Source organism: Porites lutea, chromosome 10 (genome assembly GCF_958299795.1).
Source record: "Porites lutea chromosome 10, jaPorLute2.1, whole genome shotgun sequence".
NCBI lineage: Eukaryota > Metazoa > Cnidaria > Anthozoa > Scleractinia > Poritidae > Porites > Porites lutea.
Window position 1 is genome coordinate 805455 of NC_133210.1, and position 16523 is coordinate 821977.

Sequence of the window (16523 nt, forward strand, 5' to 3'; positions counted from 1 at the left end):
ATTTTATCGTTTATTAACGCGTTTTTTACTTGCCAGTTACACATTGTTTATTTTTATCGTCGAATTTAAGAATCATGTTTAATTTTAGCTTTGTCCCGTTAATAATTTTCATTTTTTAAGGCATTTTGTTAATTTACCTCTTACATAGCTCGTAACAATTCAAGGCTTCATCTCAATGCTTACAACAGTGTTACTATAAGGAAAATCACATAGTCTATTAACCAGTTTGTAATGTAATCACTTAGTTCGATTCTTTCTATTGTATTATGAGCCTCTAAAATAACATTTCATGTATTTTTTTCTATTATAGAATATGATTAACAATCGCTTTATATAACAAAGAACAAAGTCTTTACATTGTTCTTAAATATCTAAGATATTTCACCTCGGTCTCTGCATCACTGAGTTTCGGAGTACGGGTAACTTTAGTTCCCACCACGCCATAAAATACAATAACACTGCAAGATATCTCGATACTAAACTGTCTTCGGAAGCCTGTTTTATTTATAACTCTATTCTGAAGTTTTCAGTTTTGTTTTTATGCAACGACTCGTTTAAGTGTCACAATGGGAGCTCATTGTGCTGTACGATGACGCTAGTCTGTGATGACGATTGCTTTATTTCCCTAATGATTTTGTTGAGCAAATTCGGCTTTTACATGATCGACTTTTCCAGACATGTTTGCTAATTTCTTGATGAATCTTTCATATTTTATGAACAAAACTGAGTGAGCTGAATTTCCATTATGACGAATACGGATATCACGTTGTTTGTTTGGCCAAGGGAGGGAACTGTAAGAACCTTTGACACAAAAACTACCCGGAACGCTATTGTACAACCTTTAAAATGCAGACTTCTGATTGGCTCCTTTTCATAGCTTCTAGCAGCTGGTAATTTAACTGGTGGACCTCAGGGGACGAGAGATTTATGAAAAAGCCTTAGAACGGAATAACATTGCGTTCTCGCCGCTCGCGTGAAAACTTGAGCGGGATTTTGACTATGACTATGAGGAGTGCTTGAGTAGAAGTTTTTTCGTGGAAGCCGTAATGGAGAGTCGCACTTCGAAGACGAGCCAGTCTGCAATGGAACCGTATAGGTCAGTGTCTCCATATTACCAAACAAATAGTGAGCCTTCAACTATTCAGGGCGAGGATGTAACGATGAAACAAATCGCCACTGCAAGAGAAACGTTTAGTGATCTGGAGACAGCATATCGAAAATTTAAGTTGGAACTGGATTATGTAAAGGAAGAGCATCGAAATGAGGTACGATTTTTGGATTTTATTCGTGATTGCTGATGGAAGTTGGTACTGATTTGCATAGACTCGCAATCTAAATCACACCACACCACCTACAGGTTGTAGAGACACGAAAACAGAGATACTAATTTCTCCTGAGCGAAATTCACTTAAACACCGTTGCTTTTTATAGCCAGTCGTATCACGTTCTCGGTTTTGGTGCATATAGCTTTCACCTAGGCGAAAGAATCAGCTGATTAAACTTATGAGAACTTGGATTTCAACACCTTCCAGTACTTTCCAAGATCTGAGATAATTAGCGTGTTTCTGGATACCCGCATAGCTTACGCCAACCTACAATAACAGCTTTTGCCAAGTAACTACCGAGCCTTGTAATTCTTGTACTTGTAACTCTTTTAGGAGAAGTTTTGAGAAGTATTTTCTTCAACCTTAAAACTTTTTCTTTACCTTTGGAAATCAAAACTTAGTGACCTGTTCAGCAAAAAATTGAGGTATTTAATCATTTTCGCTAGATAAACAATTGCCACTTTGCATAGTAATTATCTTTTGGAGTCAAGCAGAAACGTGCGACGCTAATAAAACAAGCAAATTAAAAAAACCCTTTTGCCTTTTAGGTTGACAAACTACGTGTACAAATCGACAACCTTCAAAAACAGAAAACAAATTTACAAGAACAGCTAAAGGAGTCTCGTGCTGATGTTAAAAAACACCAAGACGAATTGAATCGTGTTCAAAGAAAATTAACGGAAAAGGAATGGGAGTATGATGCGATAAAAAGAGACTTCGATTCACAAAAAGAACTTATTCGAAGGTTACGGGAGGAAAAATTATCCCTCGAGAAAGAAAATGAAGATTTAAAGCGAGAGCTGTCCTCGAGCCAAGCACTTGTTTCATCGCCTGGGGGAGGTAGAGATGACAATTATGAACTAGTTGCTGTTCGCCAAGAGATTACTGAGTGGGAAACAAGCTATAAGTTCGTTCATAAGGAGAAGGAAGAATTACATGAAGAACTTTTAACACTGCAGAGCAAAATTAATGATTTACAAGCTGATTCTGACAAGACCCAGAGGGAGCTACAGAAGGAAATAAAAGTCAACTCGATGAAGGCATCAAAACTCGAGGTACAGATGCAAAGTGCTTTTCGGCAAAGAGACAATTTCAAGATGCAGCTGGAGGGGCTTAGGGATGATTACAAGAAAGGTAAAGAAGCGTACAATTTGATGCAAAAAGATTTCTTGGAAAATCAAAAGAAGACCGATATATACCGTGAAGAGCTTAACTCGAAGAATAGCCAGCTAGAGAAACTTGAAAATTCCAATAAGACACTTCAAGCAAAACTTGACGTTCTGAAGCAGGAGTTCTCCAAGAACCAGCTCTCTTCTGATATCAATGACAAGCAAAAGGAAGCCTTGGAGCGGGAACTGCATGAATCTGAGTGGAAGATACAAGATCTTGCCGAAGCCAACGAAGGGTTATCAGCACAAAGAGATGAACTGGAAAAAGAATTGGCACTAGTAAAGGCGCGCATCCCCACCTTGGAGAACAACTGCGAGAAGACCAACGAGAAAGCGAAGGAAAATGAACAGCATGTCAGTCGTCTTCGCCAGCGCATCAGTGACCTAGAAACGAATTTGTTTTCGCTCCAAAACAAAAACCACCAGCTAGAGGTGAGCTCTCAGGAATCCATGGATGAAGTGCAAAATCTTCAGAATAGGTGTGAACAGGCGAACAAACAAGTTGTGGAACTGGAATCACAGCTGGAATTCTTGGAGCAGGAAAACGACGATTTAAAGAGTCAACTGCGACATTCCGAGCGTAAGATCACCGAACTAAAGGCAACTCTACAGCGTAACGAGCAGGAGAATGAGGAACTGGAAGTTTCGACTGCTGGAATGAAGACACACTTGTCGAAACTAGGGAGTCAGCTCGACAATATCACTAAAAGCAAAGAGCAGCTTAAGTCAGAGTTAGACGATGAAAAAAGCAAGGTCGCTAGGCTAAGAAAAGAATTGGTTACGTTACAAGCTTCTGCTGCAGAGTCTCATAGGACATCAGAGTGGTACAAGAGAGAAACTGCTTCCAAGGATCGTACGATTGACGACTTGAGAGCTAATATCGCAGCTATGGAGGGCAAAAGTGACCCACTATATGAGGAGATCAATAAGCTGCAAACACACATGGAAATCTTGGAAGAAGAGAAGAACAGTCTTCATGAAGAAAATCTGCACATGCAGAAGGATCTACGAGATTTGGAGGCAGATCTGATACTCGCTAACGAAGAAAAGGATCGTTTAAGTGACGAGCTTCAGGATTACTACAAGAAAACATCCGAGCTCCAAGCCTCGTTAAAGATGTGTGATCAGGAAAGAATGGAAAACCAGCAGCAAGTGTTAACGCTTACGAAAAAAATTGAGCGTTTAGAGGTAGATATAGCAGAAGCGGAGAGAAATAAGAAGTGGCTAGAAACTGAGCTGGGAAATTACACTGGTAATGACCGCCAAAAAATAGATGAAACGGACATTGTAAAGACGCAATTAGCAGAAGTGCAAAGTATGATGGACGATTATAGACGCGACGGTGCAGATAAGGAATCCACTATTGAACAATTAAGACAGCAACTTCTTTTCCTTACCAACGACCATGAAGATCTCAAAGCAGAGTTGAAATGTAACAAGACCCTTGTAGATGATGTCGAAAGTGAAAAGAGGCAACTTCAGGAACAGGTCACAGGGCTGACCGACGAATTAAACAGACTCAATTCCCTATACGAGGCTACTAAGAGGAAGAGTGATCACCTTGAAGTGGAACACAGTGTCGTGACAAAGAAGATGAGCACACTGGAAGCCACTATTAAGAAGGATATTGATAAGAATGCGAGGCGCGAACTTGAAATTGAGCGAAACAGAAACAGCGATCTGGAAAGAGATTTGGCCACGTACAGAAAGAAACTCGCTGAGGCTGAGGCCGGGCTGGCCGGGGTGAAGAAAGACAATGAGGAAATGGAAGAAGAGCTTGATGACGCTGAGGAAAAGATCGCTTCGCAAAACCAAGAAATCGAAAGGCTGACTCACGATAACACTGAAGTCAACCAGAAACTGTTATCTGTGGACAAGAAGTTGAAGGACATGGAGAGCCAAGTCACTAATGCCTTGCGACTAAAAGACAAAGCAGAGGAGGATCTCTACAACGCCAGAAACCGTACAAACAAACTTGAATCCCAGGTAGAGATCATTCAGCGACAAAAACTGCAGTTAAAAGAGCAACTTGATAGTGCAAATGGTAAAATACTTGAATGCAAAGAACAGATAATGATTCTTGAAAGTCAAGTATTGGAAAATAAGAAAATCAACGAAACAATGAACAAAGTGGTGGAAAAGAAAGACAAGGGAATTGATGATCTCAACAACGAACTTGAACAACTAGAGCGTGATTTGGACAACACAAAGCAAGATCTTATCACTACAAGAGTCAACTGCGATGGGCTAGCAGCTGAAAAAGAAGATTTAGAACGACGCCTAGGGTCCGCTCAAGATAGATTGGATAATCTGGAGAAAGAGCTAAACAACTACAGAGATAGGCGTGGTACCATGGAACAAGAAATAAGCACGCTTACTTGCAAGATAACTTCAATGGATACTCAGGTTGTCAATGTCACTAAAGACAAAGAACATTTCAAGAATGAGTATGAAAAACAGCTGGCCGCCAACAGGAAAGTGAAAGAGGAAATGCTTAACGTTCAAAACCAGGTTCGGGATAAAGAAAGAGCATTAGCTGGAATAAAAAAGGATCTTCGCGAAAAGGAAAATGCTTTAGAACGGCTAAAAACATTCAAGACGGCTGTAGAGAACGAACTGCTTGAGGCTAAGAAAGATCTCGAAGCTTTGAAATGGAAAAATGAGAGTTTAGAGGACGACGTCTCAAAACTCACATATCAAATTGAAAGCTCGAACACTGAAATATCCAAAATGGAGGTAACACTGTCGACGCTCGAAAAAGAAAAAGAAGATAGAGATAAGAGCGTAGTTCCAAGTGAGGATAAATATCAAGAGATTGAATCTAGGCTAGGACAGAGCCAGGAACGCGAGAAATCTTTGAAACAAGAGCTTCAGCTACAGAAAGCTAAAGGGAACAAAGTGGAAGGCGAATTCAAGAGGGCTCAACAACAAGTAATTGAACTGCAACACGAAGCAAACATGCTGAACAGGAAACTCAGCGATGCGGAAGAAGCAAAGAACAGGGCCGACCGTGAAAAGAACGCACTAAAACATGAGCTCATGACCGCCAGTGGTAAAGTCTCGGATTTAGAAGTGAAGTTTGAGCACGAGTACCGCGAGAAACTGTCTTTGGAGGCACAGCTTAAAGATGCTAATGACAGATCTGCTAATAACCGGGAAAAGCTCCTAAAAGTAGAGCAACAACTCATTGAACAGAAACTAGTCGCAGACATGATCAACAAAGATATCGAGCAAAAAGAAGAGCAAATTGACCAACTCAAAGCCAGCAAAAAGTACCTTGAGGAACAAGTTCAGTCGCTGAAAGGAAGTTTGAATAACAACAGGGAAGACTGTCAGCGACTGAAACAAGAGAAGGAACGCCTTCAACAAGAAATACTACGGCTACAAGATGATGTTAAGGGAAATGAAGGACGTATACAGAAGACAGAATATGAAAGAGATCGAATGCATGAGGAAGCGCGTTCTCACATGGCCAAAATGGCAAATCTCGAACAACAGTTAGCCGATTCAAACAGAGAGAAAGGTCATCTGAAAGACAAGCTGGAAGAATGGAAAGAATCGTCGGCAAGGAACAGAGAGGAAAATATTGCCTTGGAAAATGAGATCTCTTCTCTAAAAGCAACCATTGATTCAATGACCTTGGATGGAGAAAACAAAACAAGACAGTTGGAAGACCTGAAACAGAGAAATGCTGTTATTGAAGAACAGTTGGCAGAAACGAAGAGGCTTTTACGTAAAAAAGAGTCTGATCTGAACAACTTAAAGTCAAAGAGGAAGGAAGTTGAAGAATCATTTGACATTCCTGTCCAACAAGTCCAAACACTAGAAAGCAATCCGTTTGGTTTTGAGGAGGATTTTGCAATCATTAAACGGAAACTTGCCGAAACAGAAGATGCTCTTCAGGAGAGCACCAGTCACGAGAAGGATCTTCAAGAGAGGCTTCTTGCTGTAAACACGCAATTGTCGAGGCTGGAGTCAAGTAGAGAAACACTTCAAGAGAAGAAAACAGAACTTGAGCACGATTTGTACGCCATACAAAAAGAATTAGCGCCACTTAAGGAGGATTACGAAGGAGCAATAAATGAAGTAGATACATTGAATCATGAACTTAATGAAGCCAACGCAAAAATTACTCAGTTGAACCTACTCTTGGATAAAGAAAGGAGAGCCAGATCAAAGATGGAATTAGAGAAAGAAGGAGAAATTTCTAAGCTAAGCAAAAATGACGAGGAACTCCACCAAGCACAGAGAAAGCTGCTTGAGTACCAAACGCTCTGGGACCAACATACAAAGGAAATAGCTGGCAGAGATGCTCTCATACAAGATTTGAGAAATGAAAACAAGGCAAAAGAGAGAGACTTGCAAGTGGCACGCGACGAACTAGCCAGCATACACGGCTCCATTGACAATGCATTGAGAAAGAAGGATGCCAGTGACACTGAAGCTTTTGCGTTAAAGAAACAATTGGCCGATTTCGACTTAAAGCTCAATTCCACTCTACTCGAAAACGAGGAAATGAACAACGATTTGATCAACTACAACAACAAAATATCAGACTTAGAAGGAGACCTGCAGAATGCGATGAAAGAAAGCGCCAATTTGAAAGCAGAACTTCAAGATGCCTTAGACAATGTATCCAGAAAGAAAGAAGACAATGAAATTCTTCTATTGAAAAACAACGATAACAAAACCACCATTGAAGGACTAAGGAACGAACTTGTCGACAAGAATGGAGAAATCGACTCCTTGAAGTCGGCAAACAGTTCCTTGGTAAACGAGATCAACTCATTGAAGACAAAGATCGATCATTTCAATGATGATTTTGACCGAGGCTATCAAGAGATAAAAAACCTTAATGAGGCACTTCAAGAAAAAGAAGCAAAAATCAGTGGCATAGAGAATACCTTAAAATCAGTGCGACGAGAAAATGAAAAGCTAACCCAGGAAATTGCAGTCTGTCGACCCACTGCAGCTGAATACAAGAATTCTTACCAAGGGGCAAAGAAGGAGATTGAAAAGTTGCAGATGGATTTTTTGTCGGCGAAGAATAGAATTACCGGCTTGGAAACACGTAATCAAGCTCTGGAGAATGAAAGAAATGAACTTAAGAGCGAGATTTCACAACTAAAGAAAAACAATCTGGAGTTAAAAGGCAAGTTAGACGCCTTGGAACGTGAAAAGAAAAAGCTGCAAAATGAGAACAACGCCATTCAAAAGAAAAAACAGGAGATTCAAAACAGTTTTAACAGCATTGAAAACGAGACAGCTAGGATAAAAAGTGATGCTGCGTTACAAAAGAAAGTTGTCGATTTACAATCACAGCTACAACAGGTTTATCAAGAAAAAGAGGACTCCGAAAATCAGATGGACTTGATACGCAAAAGGTTGGCTAAAGTGGAACAAGAGCTAGATGAGGTTAGCCACGAAAATCAGTCGCTAGAGTACGAAGTCACCTGTGGAAAGAATCGCATCAAAGAGTTAGAGGATATTATTAATGCCATGGAAGAGAAAGATAAGTTTGGAAAGGACGAGATTCTGGCTTGGCACAAGAAAGTGACATCACTAGAGCAAGAGCTGCAAGCTGCCAAGAACAAAATCGCTCGTTTAGATACTTTCAACAAAGCCTATGACGAGAAGATCCACGCCTTAAATGATGAGATAGTTAAAGGACATCAGATGCTTTCAAAGACTGAAGCTGACTTGTCTAACACTCAAGAGGCACTGGATGGAAAACAGCGAGAATTAATGGACAGCTTCAAAAAGACATCTGAGCTTCAGACAGCTCTAGATGCAGCTGTTCGGAGTAAGAAAGATTTCCAGAGAGAACTTCAAAATGTCAGATCGAAAGTCCATTGTCTCGAAGAAGATCTCCAAGAAAAGCTTAAGTACCAGGCACAGCTCAAAGGAACGTTGGAAGACACAAGGGTTCGTAATGACAATCTAAGAGGTGAGACAAATAAGCTTAAGGAAAAGACGTTGGAACTACAACAGGAGGTTGACGAGCTGCATCAGAAATTAACAGAGAAAGGTTACGAAGTGGATCGCTTGCAGAAGGACACTGACGCAATACAGAGTGAGCTGTACGTAACCAAAAAAGACTTGACTGCAGCTAGATCAGACCTAGATAACGTTTTAGAAGACAAAAGACAGTTGCAATACGAGAATCAAAAACAACAGCTGGAGAACTCAGAACTTGATGCATCCAACTCACTGCTGAAAGAAGAAAACGAAAGAATCAACCGAGAGTTGCAAGCACTTCAAGACCAAATCTCCGATTTACACCAGAGTCACGACGAACTGCAGAGAAACAATATAATTACTATAGTGGAACAAAGCAACCTCGAAGCAACACCGGAAAACGATTTTGAAACCGAAGCTTTGCGGGGCGAATGTGAGCGCTTGGCACGTGAGGTATCTGAATTAAATCGCAAAAATGTTTCTTTGAGAGACAGCTGTGAGGCCCTGGAACAAGACAAGGATCGCCTTGAAGACAAAATCGCTTCTGTTCAGAAGACGGTAAAAAGTGTCGAGAAGGTCAACCAGAACTTAACATTAGAAAGAAATCGACTACATAATGAAAAGGATAGGCTCGAAAAGAAAATCATTGAGCTAGAAGCACAGCTGTATACGGCTGAGAATGACAAACGCAACCTTCAAAACGAAATGGAGGACACACAGAAAAAGCTGTCAAAAATCGAGGCGGACTATGAACTGTTGAAGAAGGAAAGATCGCCTGTTGTTGGGCCTAAGTCATCCTCAGATGCAGCTCTACGAAGGAGTAAAGAAAGGGAAAACGAACTGCAGAATGAGGTTTTGGAAGCGTACAAGAAAATTTCATCTCTAGAACACGAATTAAAATCAACCCGAGAGCGATTAGAGAGTGTACATGACGCTTACAACGAAGCTGAGGATAAATCAGCTCGCCTTAAAGAAGAAATCATCTTCTATAAGAAGCGAATATCCGAATTAGAATCCAGTTACGAACAAAGTAGAGAGAGAAACACAGCGCTTGAAGAGGACATTCACTCCTTGGAGCAAAAAATTAATGAACTTGGTGACAACAACAAGTCTACGCTGAAAGACCGATCAGACCTTGAATACGTAAACACCTCACTACGCTCCACGGTTTCAAGGTTGGAGGATCAGTTGGCCGACGCAAACAAAGAAAAGGACGATCTCAGAGATCAGCTCGTGGAAGCCCGCAACAAGAAAGAAGAAGTTTCAAAAGAAGTGGTTAGACAGGTGACTGAAATAAATACAAGAACTGAAGTATTCAGGCGAGAAATAACTGAAAAAGAGGTCACCATAGAGTATTGCCGTAAGGAGATTGATTCTCTCACACAAGACCTGAAAAACAAGGCTAATGAAAGTGTCGCCATTCAAAAGGAGAATGATCAGCTGAAATTTGAGCTTACTAATCAGAAGCAGTCCAGGTTTAACAGTGAAGATGAACTTCGAGCGGAGATCGAATCTTTAAAGCTGAAATCAGATGAGATTGAAACTGAAAAGGACGCACTGCGAAAAGAGAGAAACAATCTTCAATACGAGCTTCGTTCGCTGAGAGAGCAGCTAAAAAACGTGGAGACAGTGTACCAAGACAGTACTGATGGATTACAACAGGCTAACAGCGAGTTAATGTCCACTCACAAAAGGATAGCAGAACTGGAAACGGAGTTACAGAGTGCAGCAAAGGGCAACCAGGACCACCAGTATCAGTTAGATAAAGCCAACAGAGATACCAGAAATAAGGAAGAGCAGATCGCTAAATTAGAGAAAAACCTCCGAGATCTTAAATCCGAAAAGGAGTTTCTGGTAAAGACCTGTGATGAGAGAGATACGAATATTGAAGCCCTTGATCGAAAATGCACCAAACTTGAAAATGAAATCGATAGGTTGAAGAAGGAGTTATTCAGAGCACAGGAAGACCAACAGAGGAGCGATAGGAAGTTCAAAGACCTTCAATCAAAACGACCATCAGAGGTCAGTCGTGTGGATGTTAAACCAACCTACGAGACTAGCTTCGAAGTCCGACGTAGCCGCACACAGTCAGAAAACTTATCTTTTAAAGGACGCGGCAGAAAGACGTCAAGTATCTCCATGGACGTGGGAGGAAGTAAACCTGTCTCTCCTCGGTCCTCTCCGCGCTCTTCACCTCGTCCAGGGCGTGCGCCCCTTTCTCAAAGAGGTTTTGCGCCAGTACACCAAAGTAGGCGTCCCGGAGACAGCCACACCCGTCCACCCTCCAGTAACGTCAGCGGCAAAATCCAGCCGGAAGTGACGTATGAAGAACCAGTGATAGAAGTGCAAGTAAGACCAGTGGAGGACGAGCGACCACTGCAACAACAAAGTGATTCTAAAACTGGGAGGAAAACCCCGACAGGAAATTCTCTTGAAAGGCAGACTTTCAGTTATGAATATAACGAAAGAACTGTGTCAAGTGTTGTGAGCGCCCACAGAGTAACAGAAGATTTAGCTTATGCAGAGGGAACAAAACCCACACCTCTGAACAGGAACAAAACAACTGATTACAATAGAAATTTCTACCTTTAATCAAAATCATCTTGTTAAGCTTTCACTGAGAGAGCTTGGCGCTCTTTTCAAACTAGGGCATTTTGAACAATCACATTTTGGTTTTTATGCCACTTCAATTATTTTTTTGAGAGATAGTTTACATTTTTGCCTTTAGTATAAAATACATGAGATATGGGGGTTATATGATTATTAATCTTTTTTTGAAATCACGAACAATCAATTTAGGAGCTATTACTTTCTTGAAGTCGAACACGCACGTGTATAAACTCGTTGCAATGCCTTGCTCAAAATAGATATTACTAAGAAAACACTGAGTATTGTGCAGTTAAAGCTGCTTGTTTTGGAGAAGGATCGCGTATGTTGTTTTCCCTAGGGTATACTCGCAACAGTCAATTTATAAATAGACTTGCTTATACCTCGACGAATATTTCCCTACAAGGGCAATGAATACTGTGATTCTGTAAATTCAACCAAATTGATTGATCTGAAACTTTATACATTTTTACAAACAAGCACCTGGAAGATAATTTGCTTGTGGTGGTTGAAAGTCCTTGGAACTTTTTTTACATTTATACCAAGAAACTCAACACGATCTCATATCTTGGTATTTCAGCCACTTGGCATCAGAATCATCCTTGTTCGGAGATTAGGAATTTACCTTTTTTTCATTTCCATTTGCTTTAGCTACAATCATGACTAGTCTAGTATAAAAGAATATTTTAAGAGATTTGTATGCTTTGTAGTATATTAGTTACAAATAAAAATGAGTTGGCATTCTAACTCTTTTGGACAAGTGATTCATTGAAACCAACAAGGGACTGAAAAAGCAATAACTTCCTTCAGAGTCGTCTTAGATTGTTGTCTTCTGAGAAAAATTGATTTTGATCATCTGCAAAAATGCATGGCGTGATACTTGTCAACCAAGAGAACTTAAGTATAATCGTGATGTTGCTTCGTCGGAACTCCCGGTAGAACCATACTCAGTAAACAGGCTACACCAAATTCAACAAGGAAGCAAACACTACCAACTTCTCGATTGATGGCCAGTACCACATGCGCATGCCCACAATCGTATCACCCTGGTTGGGGTAGTGGCAGCCAAGAACACGAGCTGCTTTGCCTTCATTAGACTCCTCAGCGTGGCACAGCCATCAGGCCCCTGTTATTACCTGTTAAGCTCTATACGAGGACGAAACAGCTGTCCATGGCTGCTAGACCTGCCACAGCACAAGTCATTTATGGCTGTGCGCACGTTAAGTATTTGCCGGCTGTGTATAAAAGTGGGACGGGCACAAGGGGACGGGGACGTCGGGACGCGTGTGTGGGGACTTGGGACGTCGGGACGCGAGACGAGGGACTTGAGGACATCAAGTATGGGGCGCGGGGACCTGTGGGACGGGGACGCGGGGACGTCAAAAACAGGGACTCAGGGGACGCGGGATATGAATGATTATCGCAAAAGTCGGAGGTAAATGCGATATCTCTTTCTTCGTAAAAATGTGTTATTTATGGTCAACATTAGATTTCATCTTCCAAAACCGCATTGACTCCTTATTATGTTTACACAAAATATTTCTTTATAATAAGAGTAAGCGCAATGACTATCGTGATTGGGGTTATGGTTAACTGATTTCCACTGTCGAGTAATTTTTCCATGCGTACGTGCGTAAAATTTGCGTTTGCAAATAAAATAGAGGCAATGTATAAAAGGTCGCACGTAAGCATAAAAGTAGAATCTCGCTTAACTTCACGTTTAATCTCAACAATTTATATCTCGCCTCTATCTTATTTACGTGATTAAAATTTGCTTGCGTCAACGTGCATAGCCAAAAACGCGTCAGGGGGAATCAACCTTTCAGTACTGTTAGCAAGCACTTCTTGTTAGGTTTTCCACTAAAAATATATGTAGAACAAAATAAATATTGCTACAATAGTCGAATCCCCTGTGGTTTAGTGGTACAGGCGATGGATTTCGGAGTTAGCAGTTCGGGATTCGAAGCTCGCTTATGCCACTTAATTTTAAATTTATTTGGAATCGAATGCTGTTATTCTACATAATTTTTGGCGACCGCAACCCACCCTACCCTGCTTTGGGCTCCAATATTCCATCAGCAAGAGGAAATATTCACGAGGAAAGTGACCGATATCGCATTTACTTCCGACTTTTGCAACAATTATTCACACCCCGCGTCCTCTGTTTCCCCGTCCCACACGTACCCGCGTCCCCGTCCCACACGTCCCCGTGTCCCATACTTGATGTCCTCAAGTACCTCGTCTCGCGTCCCTAAGTCCCAAGTCCCCACACACGCGTCCCGATGTCCCCGTCTCACTTTTATACGCGGCCGCATTTTCTGTACCTGGTATCGGTAGTGTGTGCTTTCTTGGTAATTTTTTTCCTTTCTTCAGATACTCCACAAATTTTTCTTGAGAAGTATATCTAGTCAATTTAAGTCAACAAAATTACCCAGTTTCCACGCATGACGTTGTATTATGTCGTTTGCCGTTTCGTCCGCTGTGTGTGGTGTGTGTTTGTTTAAGCTTCCTGTCGACACGGCATAACTAGAAACTATGTACAAAAATTGTCTGAAATATTTGAGCATTAAACTAAGTAAAATACGTATGATACGCAGCAAGTGCTCTAGGTCGCCATTCACTGTGACTGGACAAAATATACAGAGAAGTTGTCATCTTTTTTCGCTCGAATTTGAAACTCTTGCAGCTTTACAAATGGTACTTGTGGTGGAAGGATGATAAACGAAGCATAGCTATAAAAACAACAGATCAAAATGAAGAAATAATCGGTACAAATGGGCTGCAAATACTCACGATTTCGACTTTCTTGCCTCCAAAGAAGAAAAATGTCCTTCTCGTGTTTGAAAAATGGCGGCCGTCAAAAGACAAACGCGGGCGGGATAGTCAGGTCACCCACTCTGCCATGCGCGGAAAAAAATGAGGCAAACTCAAGTTGCGGAATTTCTCAAAATAGGAAATAAGCAGCTAAAAAACGGTCCAAAACGATTCTTGTGGACTTAACATTTTCGATCAGTAAGGGGAAGACTAAAAAATAGTCAAGTGGTGCAAATTGCCGTTAATCTTATCTCTAAATCTTTTTAGCTCTTTCTACTCTCCTGAATGTTACGTCAAACTGGTCTCCGCGTCAATTGGTTGAACAAGATCTTGGCGACCAAAGCAAAAGACGAACCCACGTCGCACGCAAGGACATATTTGTAACATCTCGTTCCTGAACGTTTTGTTCATTGTAGTGTATATGACAGGATTGCAAGCTGAATGCATTCCGGCAATGAGTGTCACGCAGGAAAATAAGATGCGTGACATCTCTAGGGAAGTAACAGCTTGAAGGATATGTACAATAACAAAAGGCGTCCAACAGGCCGCAAATACAAATAGCACCGTGAAGACAATTCTTGCTGTTTTCGTTTCGCGTTGAAAGTTTCTTTCCACTTCTCGTCCATTGTTCCAGCGCTGCATTTGCTTCTTGTGAAAACGAACTTTGAGAAATACTCGCAAATAACAGTAAAACATTATTAAGAGTGGTATCAGAAAGCATGCGACAGCCACCAGCAGAATGTAACCTTGGTCCTGAGTAAAGGACATTTTACACATAGAGCTCAGAGATGAATGGACATATTTGTTCCATCCAAGGACTGGTAGGACACCCATGACAATGGAGACGGTCCATACTATGGTCAGTAGTACCCAGGCCTGTTTCGGCTTGAGTTTACTTCCAGGTTGGGAAACTATGGCACGATACCTAAAATTAAGAAACGTTTAAGTCTTGATGAATTTTAGTGGAAATCAACCGATCAGATAGATTAGTAGCGCACGTGCGGTTTGTTTCTTAATCCGACTAGTGCAAAAAGTATAAGCTACATATTTTAATTAACACCGCTGTAGATGCATCTCACCAAAAATAAGAAAAAATATTCATGCAGGCCAGCTAACTATCAGGTAGACATGAAAAAGGGCTCTTATACTGGGGGATAGCTGGGACGAAAGAAGCGAAGCCTAAGGAAAAGCAGAGGGGGACTGAAGAGCCTGTGGACAAAGCCTTGACATTATAATGCCCGGCAGCCTTACCTTATCCTGTATGTCACCTGTGTCAGTTGTGAAGGAAAGCAGTTCAGCCTAAGGAATAGTTCTCCCAAGCTGAGAGAGCAGGTTAAGTTCTCACCTGTCAATACTAATGGCTGCCATGGTCAGAATGGATGCCGCTCCAGCAATGACGTTAACAGCGCCATTAAACTGACACAACGCATCCCCATAGATCCATCGCTGTAACAAAATAGTGGCGACAGCGAAAGGAAAAAGCAGCAGCCCAATTAACAAGTCGACTACAGCTAGATTTGAAATGAACATATTAGCCACGCGTACTCTTGGTCGAGTTCGTTGACGGTAAATTACGAGCAGAACAAGAATATTTCCAATAACTACAGCAGCCATTATAAGTATGGTCAATGTAGCTTGTAACGCGCCGGTCGTCAGGTTGTTGGGCCGAGCATTATTTTGAGTGATCAGAGTTTCGTTTCTTCCTGAAGAACTCATCATTGTCTTGTTGTTACGCTCGTGTCTTTTCGTGGACTAATTAACCCGTCCTGTAGTAATCAAAACAAAATTTTAAGAAAGAAGTTATGTCACGACCGTGGGAACCCATTATTCCCTACAACACCAGACGCGCTAACTTCGGAGCTACTTAGGATTTCTTAGGCAAGCTAGGTTATTTGCGATCAGTACTAGAAAAACGTTTATAGCAGAAGCGTGGGGGAAATTGCCAACAGTTAAAAATAAATTAAGGAGAAAACACAGAAAAGGAGGGATAAAAACAACAAATACTTTTAATATATCTAAAGAACTTAAATAATTAAAAATACTTAAATACTTTTTGCACAGACTTGAACTGGCGGGACTGTCGCCCAGGCTATAGTAACGCACTGATCTGCAGTTTCGAAAATAATTTTTTTTTTCAAAATTTTAGATCTGGTGGAGCGTCAAAACGTAATGGCTATTAAGCAAACTAATAAGCCAAAGACGCGAATTACGCCAACCAATTTATAAACCTCGCTAAGCTCCTGCTTTCACGAGGGCTGATAAGTGATAAAGTTGATTTTTTTATTATTTAAAGAAGAAGTGCATGAACAAAGGGAAGAAGAAATTATCCCACCCAGCTTTTTCTGAGCAGAATTCTACTTAGAATGAATCAAGTCAGAGAATTACCGGGAAAAAAGAAATCAAATTGATCTTCCTTACCCTGATGTACCTTGTGGTTTCAATGAAAAATTATGAGATAAAGCGGACCATTCGAATCATGATGTTGATAATGTATACCAAAATATAATTGTCATTTACCCTTGACATGCGAAATTTCCTTTTGCGTTTTATCTTCTGTTTTCAGAAATGGTTTTTAAGGACTTTTAAGGCAGGTTAGTTTTTTATGCAGGTCCAACATCGAAGCGAGAACAAAAGCAATGAACGAAGTGAT

At 40.9% G+C, this 16523-nt stretch overlaps 2 protein-coding genes across 2 annotated transcripts; one reads left to right on the forward strand and one right to left on the reverse strand.

The window, feature by feature from the left end:
- The first annotated feature begins 943 nt into the window (after positions 1-943).
- On the forward strand, positions 944-11139 carry LOC140949988 (uncharacterized). Its single transcript, XM_073399141.1, has 2 exons — positions 944-1265; positions 1874-11139. The coding sequence occupies exons 1-2, from the start codon at positions 1047-1049 to the stop codon at positions 11042-11044; spliced, it is 9390 nt and encodes a 3129-aa protein (XP_073255242.1). The 5' UTR covers positions 944-1046; the 3' UTR covers positions 11045-11139.
- A 2641-nt stretch (positions 11140-13780) lies between these two features.
- Positions 13781-15610, reverse strand: LOC140951336 (5-hydroxytryptamine receptor 4-like). Its single transcript, XM_073400604.1, has 2 exons — positions 15219-15610; positions 13781-14798 (listed from the first exon to the last, which is right to left on the reverse strand). Exons 1-2 carry the CDS (start codon positions 15590-15592, stop codon positions 14162-14164), a joined length of 1011 nt encoding a protein of 336 aa, XP_073256705.1. The 5' UTR covers positions 15593-15610; the 3' UTR covers positions 13781-14161.
- Positions 15611-16523: the final 913 nt, after the last annotated feature.